Source organism: Coloeus monedula, assembly GCF_965178545.1.
Source record: "Coloeus monedula genome assembly, chromosome: Z".
NCBI classification, from domain to species: domain Eukaryota; kingdom Metazoa; phylum Chordata; class Aves; order Passeriformes; family Corvidae; genus Coloeus; species Coloeus monedula.
The window spans coordinates 64,296,235-64,309,354 of record NC_138822.1 but is presented as its reverse complement, the minus strand read 5'-3'; the positions used below and the strand labels follow the sequence as shown (position 1 = coordinate 64,309,354).

The 13,120-nt window shown below is 38.0% G+C and overlaps 1 protein-coding gene across 1 annotated transcript in view; it reads left to right on the top strand.

Moving 5' to 3' along the window:
• RNF180 (ring finger protein 180) overlaps positions 1–7,308 on the top strand; it is a gene marked incomplete at both ends in the record, with an annotated part of 84,218 nt that extends 76,910 nt beyond the window's left edge. Inside the window, 1 exon segment of the mRNA XM_082301693.1 lies at positions 7,094–7,308. Coding sequence (XP_082157819.1) covers positions 7,094–7,308 — 215 coding nt within the window.
• Positions 7,309–13,120: the final 5,812 nt, after the last annotated feature.

Sequence of the window (13,120 nt, the reverse complement as noted above, 5' to 3'; positions counted from 1 at the left end):
AAATAAGACAAAAATTCACTGATTTACAATATTCTGAATACTTTTCAAAATTATTTTTTCATATAGATTATTGATGCACATACTACAGAAAGTTAAATACCTTAAGTTGCTGTTTGAGATTCCTTGGTTTTCACTGTCTGCACTGTCATGGCAAAGAGAGAAGCTGTCCACAAATTAAGTTCACTGTTAAGATACAATTTATCTACAAAGAAATGCGAACAAAAGTGATTACTACTCCCTGTCTTAAAGGCAAATATATAAAAATTACCATAACTGTCATTTTTATGTCATCAATATACATGTACAAAACTTACCTTTAAAATCAAAGGAAGACATTTTGTGGTCTAGAATGTATGCAACCTATGCGTTTAGATCTCTATGACATGCATGGGACCATGCAGCTTCATTCCTTGATATCAGTCCTCAGCTGTTACATAATATCCTGACTGGTACTTTGTGTGTTTAGGGGAAGAAAGAAAAAGCAAACAGGTAATTCACCTAGTTACTTAAAAAAAAGATCTGCTTGCTGACTAGCTTCCAAAATTCCTTCAAGTCTTCCAAAGTCAAGTGATTTTTACACTGTGACATGTGGATTAATTACTCCCATTTTAGTATATATCCTAGCAGTTAAGCTAGCCAAGTGGCTTCTATTTGTGAGTATTGATAATTATAGAATAATCACAGATGATTATGTTTTCTGTGATAATAATCACAGACTGAGCATGCTTTCTAAGCTCATTATGCCCTCCCACAGTCCTCTTGTTTCTTGATTCCTTTATTTTCAGGAAAATAAGCATCCCAAGACAGAAATTAGGAGTTCTACTTTTTCTGTGAATTTTGAGAGGGTCTGGACATAGTAGTCATTGAATAATTCTCATAAAATTGGTAAATACATTTCTTATTTAATAAATGAGTGAAAATTCTAGTTATGCAGAATATCCAATGTAAAATGTGTATGCATGCATTTAATGTGGCTTTATTGGTTTTGTTATTAATTTTTAAACTTCCTCATTTTCTTCTCTAACAATCTGCTTATTTGTCTATATATACAAGCTAACTTCATGGGTTGTATTTTAACTGGTAAAAGCTGAATTATTCAGCTATAAAATAGCAAGAGGTAACTGTCTTCAGATTTTTTATTTATTTGCTTAGTATTCTGAACATAATTGTTAACTGGTGGAGAGGTACAATTTTTTTTCTTAGAATTCAGACTAATAGTAGGAATGTGCAAAAACTTCACTTACAAATTTTCACTGAAATCTGACAAGCTGTATTTGAATGGAAAAAGATCTTATATTTATTTCCTATCCAGAGTAAGACTGTCAAATCTCTTTGTCAAGTGAAAATAATTGTAATTGTGATGGAATGCAATTTACAGTATTTCACAGAGGAAAAACTTCAAATGACAAGTTGCCTCCACTCTGTTCTAAAGGCCTGAGAGATGTTAATTTCTGGAATTGATCATAAATGACCCAAAGAAATGCTAAATTCAAGTGGCTTTTATGTATTGATGTGTAGTTAACAACCTTACATTCTGGGCTTATTTTGTTTACATATCTCTGTAGAAAAACACTGAGATTAGCTATCCAAAAAAAATAGTACTTATAATCTTGAAAATAATATGGGAAGTTAGAGCAGTATGAAATAAATATTTTTAAGAACTGTCATTGTTACAGGAACTTCTATGAATTGTTTTGGTTAGGATTTTTCATTCTTTCCATTTTGTATATTTTTGGTTCATTTTGGTATATTCTCTTCCCAGATCCATGTGGGATTTATAAAGTTTTAAGAGAGGGGAGACTATTCTTAGATATAAATGCCAATAGTTTTGCTGATACCAGACAGCAAGAAGCATTGTTTGCCTGGTGCTTGATTCTGTAGGGCTGAAGTTTTTACAAGCTTTTTGTTTTGACAAATGAAATGTATGTCAGTAGTGACACTTCCACATTTTGGCATTTCTGCATAGTATTGTCTGTAGCATGTTCTTCTTTTCATGTTAAATGCTTTATGGAAGTCACAAAACAGACATCTAGCTGTAACAGTGGTTCCTAGCCACTTTGGCTTATAGAAAGGAGTATCCCTTATGGAATCAAGTCTTGTGTCCCATATGAAAGGCTTCAGGACATGGCTTTTACAGATTTTCACAGTAACCAGTTGCTTATCTAGACTCTTTTAATAAAACAGACAGTGCTCTTTGACACCTTTAAAAGCAGTTACTGTGTGTTCCTCACTAAATTGCCCGCATGTGGCTGATTTGTTCATGTGCAGAAAGTACCTGTATCATATGCACAGTGAGTTCAATAAATGACATGCATGCACAGATTACTGCTTAAACATGATTTACCTCTCTGAGACTGTCATAGAATTCAACATTTAAACAAAAAGCCCAGCAAAAGTTCGATAACTGGTAAGACAGACAACATAGTGAGTGTAAAAATGGTTTCAGATAAGAGTTATGTCCATTTTACATCCAGCTTTTCTGAAGCCCAGCTACTATCAGAAAGCAGGTCTTGGATTTTGGGGATGGAAAAGAAAAGGAGAGATGTTTAGGCTATCATGCAAGTTTAGTCACACGTGGATATAAGGTGTTAGCAGCCAGTGAGAGCCCATGGGTGAAATCAGATGGGCAAGAGAAGAGAAATATGCAAAGAGAAGAGAGAGTGAGAGGGAGGTAAGAGCAGGATAGTAGGGAAGATTTGCAAAGATGATTTTGCTGTGGAAAAGGCCTTGAATGGTGATAGTAGAAGTTTTAACATAGGAAAGCTGAAGGTCCTGGTGTGCATCCTGGAGCAAGAAGGGTTTGGAATTTGGTATGTCTCTCACTAAGAAAAAAAGACTTCTGAGACAGTGGATGTGTGGAGCTGAAATACTGAGGCAAGAGGGTGGGGAGGTTCAAGCTTTTCATGCAGAAGGAGTGATGTCTGGATCTGAGAAGGATGGTGGTTGCATTGTGGCCTTGATTTGGGGAAGGAACTGGATACTTTGGGAACTTGAGGTTCAGTGGAGACTTGAGACTGAGTTAGAGGCTTGGGGCACAAGATGCGGAGTCAATGGGACATGCCTGCAGTCATTCACACAGGATAAGTGCTATTCTCTCATAAACCTCTCTGGCAATAAATGATTTTTATTTCTTGGAAATACAAATCTCACAGCTCATCTTAACTAGCAAATCTTGCAATTTAGCTATTATGTTAGCATAACCAGAATATAATGCCTCTTGATGTGTGTATGGGAGAAAGCTGGCATTTATGCAGGAAGTTTGGAATGATACCTTATTCATGAAAAGAACATAAAAACACCTTTATACTTGAAAAATTATAGAATACTTGGAAATTTTGTTTTTTTCCTCCATGCTGTCATCAAGTCTGCAGGTGACAACAAATTGGTAGACTCAGTGGGGCTGCTATTCAGAGAGAACAACAAGTTGGAGAAATGCAGGTGCTTCAGCAGACAAAGACCCTTTTGCCAGGGACCTAAAAAGAAAAACAGACCCAAGTAGAAGATGGAAAATACAGTGTAGAAGAGCATGTAGCAAGCCAAGTTGAGTCCTTGTTGGAATGCCACAGCGGTCTTTGTAGTTCAGAACATTCATATGTGATTTGGGAAAGTGATACATATATAGCTGATAAAATTTACAGTGATATTAAATTACTCACTTCACTGATGATAGTAAATATGAACTTGACAGCTAACAGTTCTCTTGTTCAGTGACCTTGAGGAGGCAAGGATACATTCTCTTCTGGTCTGCAGAGAAAAGCAAAGTCAAGGACAGATTGATAGACTTAGCACAGGGCTGCCATTCAGAGATACCTAGACAAGTTGCAGAACTGTGCTGGAAGGACTTCGTGAAATTCAACAAGGACAAATGCTGAGACCTGCATCTGGGAAGGAAGAGCCCCTGGCAATGAGACAGGTTGGGCACTTACAGCCTGGGGACAGATCTCTGGAAAGAGCCTGGGCATCCTGATGGAGAGCAAGTGTGAGCTGGAAGTGTACCCAGGCAGTGAAGATGGCCAACAGCATCCTGGGCTTTGTGACCAGGAGTATGATGTATGAAAACCTGTACATGAAGCTTTTATCCCCTACTACTCAGCACACCACATCTAAAATCCTGCAGTTTTGTCTTCCTCCCCTGTATGGGGAAGATAGCAGTAGACTAGAGCGCTCAGAGGCCTGGAGAACCTGATGAGAAAGCAGAGGCTGAGAGAACTGGCTTCTTCAATCTGAGGAAGGGTAGGCTTTGGGGAGGATCTCTAGTCAACCTTATCATCCTTATCAATAAGGAGACCACCAAGAGGAAAGACCAGCTGTTCACAGTGATGCATGGCAAGAGGATGAGCATTAGGAGATATGAAAAGTTCAGGTTTGCAAATAAGGAAAACACTTCCACTGTGAGGACAGTCAGATGGTGGAGCACATGGCCACAAAGGCTATCCATCTCCATAATGCATAATATGCACTGTGATGAGCTGTAAATTAGCTATTGCCATTTAAAAAAAGACATTTGGATAATACTGGGATTAATTTTCTGAAAACATTTCATGCATAGGCACAGTCAAAAGGTAAGCAGGAATTATAAAATCATACCAAAATGGAAAATATTATGTCGTTGTCTAGATTTGCGGTGATCCCACATCTCAAGTTTTGCATATAATTTTAGATTACATCACCTCAGAGAAAGATAAAGCAGGGTGAAGCATATTGTGGAAAGGATAATTTGAAGTATTGAAGCTTTTCCATACAAAGGAAATTCAAAAGTTCTTTTGTTTGGAAAGCGTATTAGAGAAGACAGATACAAGAGGTCTGTAAAATTATGAATGGCATAAAGATGTTTTAGGAAAGATTATTCACGGTCTCTCAGAGGCATTCTTGCATTAGCAATTATATGAGCCATAATAGAGCACAAAAATTGGTGCTGTGGGGTCAGATGTCCACATTTGCATGTGAGGCAACTTACTTGCAATCCCAAGGGCTAAATGCCCATTAGTGGTTAAAGCATATTACTGGAACACTTCTGAGCTCTTAGAGCTCATCTTCTGTCTCTAGTTCTACCTGAAAGGAAAACAATGTGTTTGCTCCAAAACTCTTGCACCAAGGGACATAAAGTGCAGTAAATGGAGTCAGTGTGAGATCTGGTTCAAAAGCATGCAGAGACACATGTAATGCTGTTTTAACACATTGTTCTGAAAACAGCTTCCAAAGATCTAGCACACTAAGCTGCCAGTTGCTGCAAGGGCACATATGGGAAGGTCTCCGTCAGTACATGCATTTTTTCTCACAATCTTTCAGTAGATCTATCTTATCTTCTGCAGAAAGAAGAGACTGTGCCAAAGTTATGTACTTTGGTATATCTGATTACCTCAGAACACTTGTTCATACATAATTTAATTTTACATGAGCACTTATAATGGAAATGGTTATTGTAGCTTGCATTATTATTCATTTGGGGACATTTTTAGAGTAAAATTTTCTATCTGATACCTTCTATTCTCAAGTTTTTAAAAAGTAGGTCAATTTATAAAATTGGGAGACTATTTTAGTTTTTTTGTAGTTTTATTTTGTGTTTTGCTAGTACTTCAGCAGAAGGTTGCAAAACACAACAGATGTGCCTGCTGATGCTGTAGTGACAATCGTTTTTGGTTTGCACACTTTGGTGCATATAAAAGTGTGATTTGCACACAACATTGTTTTTGTTATCTAGTAACAGGTTCCCACTAGTAGTCTGCCAGACTCTGCCGGCACTGTGCATGCATATTCATGTGATTTGAGTAGAAGTTCTTGTTCAGAGTATAGCAACACAGGCATGTGCAAGGAAGTTAAATAAAATACACATTCTCACAAATACATGCCCATGCATAAATTATTTGGGGACTATATTATTTGGGGACTGAAATCCTGTATGATAAGATTTATTTTTTAAGAAGGAGAAAATACATTAGAAGGGGTTTGATGCTCCCTCAGGTCTTCTGTTTCATAATTCAAACCCCTACTCCCTGTTGCTGTTTAGTTTTTGAGGAACTCTACAGCTCTCAGTTTTTATCTGCAGATGGCTAAGAGACATGGCTTATTTCCACTCTGGCTGGAGATACAGACATCTGAAGGTATTTTTCTTGTCAGAATTTATTAAAGAATCACAGAATGATTCATAAAAATTGCACATTACATGAAAACAGACGAAAATCCAGAGTACAACTGTCCTTTGTCAGAATGGGACAGATGTTCTGCCTTCACACCACAGCTCCCAGGCTTTTTTTGTACCACAACCTACTGTCTGACACAGCTGCACAGACTCTTCTCTAACCTCATGTCTTGACATAGGGAAGATCTATGCTCCACAGTACCTCTCTTGCTACATGGAGAAGTCTGGGGAACAATGAAGAGGACAGGACCCCACATTCAGGCCATCTTGTAGTCACAGGATTTTTACTTCCACTTGACTTGTTTGCATCTGTCTATATATTTTTAAGGTGTTACCAGCATGCAAACAGTGATTTAAAAATTGAATTTTAACCTGGTACGCTTTATATTAAACACAATGCACATAATATTAAAGCAAGCAGAATTTATTTTGAAGACTGTTTTGAAAAAGAATCTCAGACTCTAGAAATAGGAATTCAAATGTGTTTCAGCCATTGAACTATGTATATACAAATCTGGATATGTTTTGATTACTGAAGAATTCAGATCAGTAGACTTAGGGAATCCAGATTAATTAACTACTGAAGAGATTGATTACAGTGTATGGAGCCTTTCACTTCTAGATCACTGAGTCAAAGTCAGTGAAAGAAGGCACCAAAAGAGAGGTGTTCATAGATCTCGATAAAATAAGCAGATAGCATTACTTAACTATAGTAGAGAATTCCAAATCCAAACAAACAAACATATTATTTTCTAGACATGGAACACAGAGTTACTTTTTAAGTCTTACAAAATCAATTCCACAGATAGCTTCTTGTCCAACAAAGTGATGAAACTTAGCTGTGAGGTGTGAGATTTCCTGCTTCTATTTGTCTTTTTGATAACTGGGGGAAGGAGTGTTAACTTTTTTTTGCTAGTCAATCTGGTTCCTTTTAAAAAGATTTTTATCTCCTAGTCTGTTTTTCACCAGGTTTTCAAAGGCACTCAAATACTGTAACAAGGAGGCATTTCCCACATGCTGCTCACAGGATGGACTATATGGACTTCGAGGATGATAGCTGTGGATGGCGGTTTGATATGGACATGGTGATAATCTACATTTATTCAGTCAACTGGATTATAGGATTTATTGTTTTCTGTTTTCTTTGTTATTTCTTTTTCCCTCTTTAGGCTGTAGAAATAACAGTTAAGGAAAATGACAGCCATGTGAACCACAAAAATGTGAATAGAAAAATATTTAAAAAGGTAAAATGTTTGACACTGCATTTTTATCATTCAGAATTGTAATAGACTGCATCAAGCATGCTGTGAAGCTATTTGATTCTTCTGCTATATGTGACAAAGTACTTGAGTTTGGTTACAAATATACTGTGAAATCTGTATCATACTTCATTCAGTGGAGTTTTGCCTTTGGGAGATTTTGATGGGAAAATAATTTACCTCTAATTTATAAAGTGATTACTCTGTAGAAGTACTCCCAGTTTTTAGGGGAGGTCTGTGTACCACAACAGAATGTCATCCGTAGAATCATTTTGGGGTTTGACTCCTGTTGACACACTTTGCTCACTCACTGGTGCTTCAATTCATCATACATAAAAGCAATAAAGATGCTTCCCATTTTTACTCAGATCTTTTGGGAGCAGGAGCAGTGCTGCACCATGCATTATATAGACATTCATCAGAGCTATTTCAGTGGCTTGATCCAAATCCTGAAAAATTTTGACAACTAATAGACCTGTCAGCATTCCACTGTGGACATTTTGAACCTATTAACCAAAAAGAAAAATTATACTGCAGTGTGCTGCCAGTTCATCTTTTCAGGAAATAGCCATCAAAAGGAATCAACTAACAACCACAAGTTCTGCACAATAAGAGGACCATTTTTGTGCAGATTTCCAGTGTAGCACTGTGCCTTTTTTACCCATCCAGGTGAGTGTGTTTGGATTCAGCAAGACAGCTAATGGAGGGCAAGCAGTAGGCCTGCTGGCTGTGATGCTGTGAGACACTGACCCAGATAAATACTGGCAATAGAAGTATTCTCCAGTGTAAATCAGTATCATTATTAAATTGCTGTAATAATTTAGGATACTCTTTAAGTGTGGGCTCTCCAGGACTTCATGTCTCATGGGAGAGTACATAAGAGGGCAGAGTATTTATTTGCACCTTTCTTGTGAAACAATTCTAAAGCACTTTATAGTTATTCTGTATATAGATTGATGACTTACAGTACCAAACTGCAGCCAGTTCAACAATCATTCCAGACTTGCTGCTTTACATGGTATTTTCAAGTGAAAGTGAAAGAGCATCTATTAAATTATAGAAAAAGATACTAGAAACTAACGTGGGAATCAGGTACTACTGAAGAATGGCACAAGATACTTTAGGGCCTTTCTTGTCAGGAAGGTACAAAGAAGTTTTTATTTCTAATGGCATGACTCTTCAAAGTACACTGTACTTTCATCTAGAAAGGCATGGGAGTGTAGGTATATTGTCCCTCTAGTATCAGAATTTGTGTGGGAGACCTGTGGTTTTTCAGTAGGTGGTGTACCCCCTGTTCTAGCAGAGAACAAGGAGAAATGTGTTGTGGAAGGTGCCATCTGCCAAATGTGATGGAATGAAATCAGAGTTTTATTAAGCATGAGCTTATATTCCTTTACTGAAGCAGCTCCAGCATGGTCAGCCTCTTACAGGCTGTGAAGGGATCAGGACCAGAAACTTTCACTTAATCTGAAAACCAGCAGTAAATCAACTACTAATACTTAGTTTTCTTACAGGCTGCATAAAACAATCTTTTCAAGAATATAAGAGTAGAATTTAAAATTACAAGTGTAACTACACTGGTTAGACTAAATAAGCTTTGCCATCTTTTTTAATAGATGCAAATTTAAAGAGATGTGAAAACTGAAATTCACCATCACCACATAGTTGTGTTTGTGACAAAAATGCATTTTTGTAATAATAATCCACTTAGTTACTTTGTCTCTACCTAAAAGTGACTGGCTCTATTATTAGTGGCAGTAGGCATAATGTTTTAAAAGGTTTAAAGCTGTAATAAATCATTTGGTGAAAGTCTTTTAAAAGCTAGTCTTTTAAAATCTGGGGGCTCCTCATATGTCATAGGCTCCTGTTTGGTACATGCAGATGTGTGGGTGTGTATGCTAAAATATTATCAGTAACTTTAAGCATTTCTCTCATATATGCCAAGACTGGCATTCTAACTGCAATTTTTGTTTGCCTCTCTAAACTTATGAAATTACTGCTCATATCTCAGCAAAGGGAGGGACCAATTCACCTGTTAAGACAAAACTGCTTCTACCTTTTGATCTCATAAAAAAACTAAAATAAAAAAATGTCATGAAAAATTACTTTAACTCAAGTGACATAGTCTAAAATTCCAGTAATGTTATTTAAATTTTTTTAACTGAGATGTCTGATAAAGCAATATTCAGTAAATATTCAAAAATATATAGAGACATAGGAAATGTCATATACGTGCTAACTAGTTATATAAGAAAAAGGTTCATAATTTTTAATAACGTGTTGTGGATACAAAAATGCTGTCAGCAAGAAATTCTCCTGCTTCTTTCTAGTCCCGTGGGATACTTTTCTCTCTCACAAAGATATTTGCAGAGTTCTATAAACTATGAACACCTGCGACCTTGCAGAGCTTTGTTTATGGTACAGTAGGAAAATATTTTGACAATGGATGTTTTAGGATTTTAGCCAATCAACCCAGGGGGTGGCTGATCCTTTGTCCAATTAGACTATGAAGAAAAAAGTCTATAAAAGAGTTTGTAAAATAATTAAATAAATCAATCTTGCTGCACAATTCCTGCCTGCTGGATCTTCTCTCCTCCTCCCTACGGCTGCAGGATACAGTAATAACATGTTACTATGGTTTTATTTGAATAAGGGCAACAAAGAAGAGGAAAAATCCAATCTAACATTGGCCCCTTCTGTACATTTTTGATAAGAATTGATGGCTGAGAGTGCAACATTTTTCTAAAGTTAGTAGGTCTCACAATTTTGTAGGACATTTCTAATTGTTTAACTCTACCTTTCTTCAAGGCCTAAACAATAAGCTATTTCTTGAGCAATATTGTTTTACTGGTTGTTATTAATTCCAGAGGAAAATTATTTTAAAATTATTAAAAATGTACATGATGAAGACTACTCCAACTCTGAGAGACATCCTCTACTGGAAAACACCTAAAAGGTATAGAGTGGAGATGCACTTTTTTTGTCATGTATTGGGTTTTTTTTGAGATACATACCTTTGTAAAAATGCAGTTACAATTCAAAGGCTCCAATTTGAAGTTTGCTGTAATGCTGTTGATATCTCTTGGAGCAAGAGCAGGTCCTTTGTAGGCTATTTTCTGGTTAAATTTGTACTGATCAGCAAGCATGTATTTCTTAACTACCTTAGTATTAAAATGTTTACAATAAAATTTGAGTTGTTTTGATTATTTTGCAGCCATTTCACAATTTTGCTTGGTGGAATTAATATTTTTTTTCAATCATTGTCTTCTTTGATATCTCTTTTGTGGGTGCAGCTAAGGTTTGCTGAATTTTTCACTACGGGGATTACCTCTTTTCATACTTAGCAGCCTTTTTTTTTGTTTCAGTACTTTCCAGGCAGCAGTCAGCTCTTGTCAGAAATCATCTGGAGGTATGGTCTGGATCTTAACACATTCTGATGATGAAGAATAGTCAGTACTGGTGCTGTTAGTCAAGACCATTTAGCTGCTGAAGACAGCAGAAATCCAGAACAAGACGTAACTTTTACAGGCAAAGTAACTTCATGCATACTCAGAAGTGTGTGAGGTTTTTTGCCTAGCAGTGGGTATGTTTGTAGCTCCCCTACCTGCCAAAGGTTCAGTCATTTTACTTCTCCCATGAGACAGTTCTAAAAAAAATCCCAAACAATAGCTGCTCGGGGAGTAGCTGCTGTGAAGCACAGCAGAGTCTTTCATGGCTGTGTGCCCTGCCTACAGAAGCTCAGATCCAAGTTAAGCTTTTTCCAGTATTCTACATACACACGTCGTGGTTTTATCACATCAACAACAGCCTCAATTACTGATACTGAAATGGAAAAGAAGGAAGAACCAGAGTTTAGGTATGTTTTGTCATTTTTAGAGAAAATTATTGCTGATAATGTGAAAGTCTGGGAGTAAGAGTAGCTACTTTAGCTATCATCTGACAAGTAACTGTCTTGATAGTGTGTAGTGTTGCTTTTGTGGATGTGTTTTCAGCATCTTTTGTTCTTTGCAATCCTGACAACATCATGAGATGCACACTTTCCTCTAGGGAATTCCAGGTCACAGATGAACAGAAAAGAAAGGTAGGACATCAAGAGCATCTGCTGATGTTCAGCCCCACACCCAGGCAGATGCTGTGAGGAAGGAGGAAAAATACGATGTGGATTGCTCTGGATCTGGAGCAAGACATGAAGCTCTCCTTAGAGATGCCTTTTATTTAGCAGAAAGTTCTAAGACAGTTATAGTGTAAGGACTTAAAGATCACAGTTTTCTGTTGCAAATGCAGTTACTACAGAAAGACTTTGTCATGAGATAAGCACAGAATGGAGTGACAGGATGGCGTAACTCCAAGCCTGCAAGGTCTGGCTAGCACATCCCGGGTAATCCAGACAAAAATTCACACTGTGACAAAGTGTGTAAAGAAGCAGCTGCTCATATGCATATCACTGGTCAAACAAAGATCACCCCAAGTTATAGGACAGCTGGCATCTTCAGCCACCAGCGGCCCCTTCCCCCAAATATGCCTCTGTAGATACCTGAAACTTGGACTGTGAACTGAGCCACCATGAGGAATACTTGAGACAAGATAAAGGTGGTACTATTGTCTGTTATCTCAGGCCTAGGGGGAGGTAAACAAAGCTGGGGAAGAAGAATGAATCAGTCATAACGGCTGAATTTATGGGCCACAAGGAAAGCCAACTCACCAGCTGTGCTGAAGTCAGCTCAGACTGGGTAAAAGGTAATTCTTGCAGGGGAGATTGCAGCCACTGACTCACAACCCAGAAGAAGACTGAGCATCATTATCATTAGAAGTGAGGGAATCATTTAGCCAACAGAATAAGAGAACTGTGTAGCCAATGACCATTAATTCCTTTGCTTACAAAAATGTATAAATAGTGAAAAGCTTTGAATGACCTCAAAACCCATACCACCAAGAACCCCCAGGTAAAGAAGGACCAGAAGGACCATGGGTGGTGACTATCTTCTGCTCTCTATCTCCTTCACTCCTTCTCTCTCTCTCTCTCTCTCTCACTCTGTCTTTCTCTTTCACACTCATTTTATTGTTAAATAAAACCCATACTATTGACTTTGGCATATGGTCTCATTTGCACCTTAGTTCAGACCAAGGCTTCTCTCAGTAATAGGATCTTTAACAAACAGTGAGGTGGATTTAAAACTGGCTGAACAGCCAAGCTCAGAGTGCTTTGATTAGGGGCACAAAGTCTGTCTGGAGGCAAGTAGCTAGGGGTGTATCCCAGAGAAAAAACCTGGGTCCTATCCTGTTAATCATCTTCATTAATCACCTGGATTTTGGAGCAGAGCATACCCTCAGCAAGCTGCAGAGGACAAAACAGGAAGAAGTGGGTAATACACCAGAGGGTTGTGCTGCTGTCCAGTGGAACTCTGACTGGCTGGAGAAATGGACTGAAAGGAACATCGTGCTGTTCAACAAGGAGAAGTGCAAAGTCTTGCACCTGGGAACAGCCCCCCATGCCTCAATACATGCAGGTCAGCCAGCTGGAAAGCAGCTCTACAGAAAAGAACCTGGGGGTCCTGGTAGACTTCAAATTGAGTATGAGCCAGCAGTTCATCCTTATGTCAAGAAGGCTAATGGTGTCCTCAGCTGCATTAGGCGGTGTGGCCAGCAGGTCACAGGAGATGATCCTGCCACTCTGCTCAGCACTGATGAGGCCATCTCTGGGGTGCTGTGTCCAGTTCTGGTC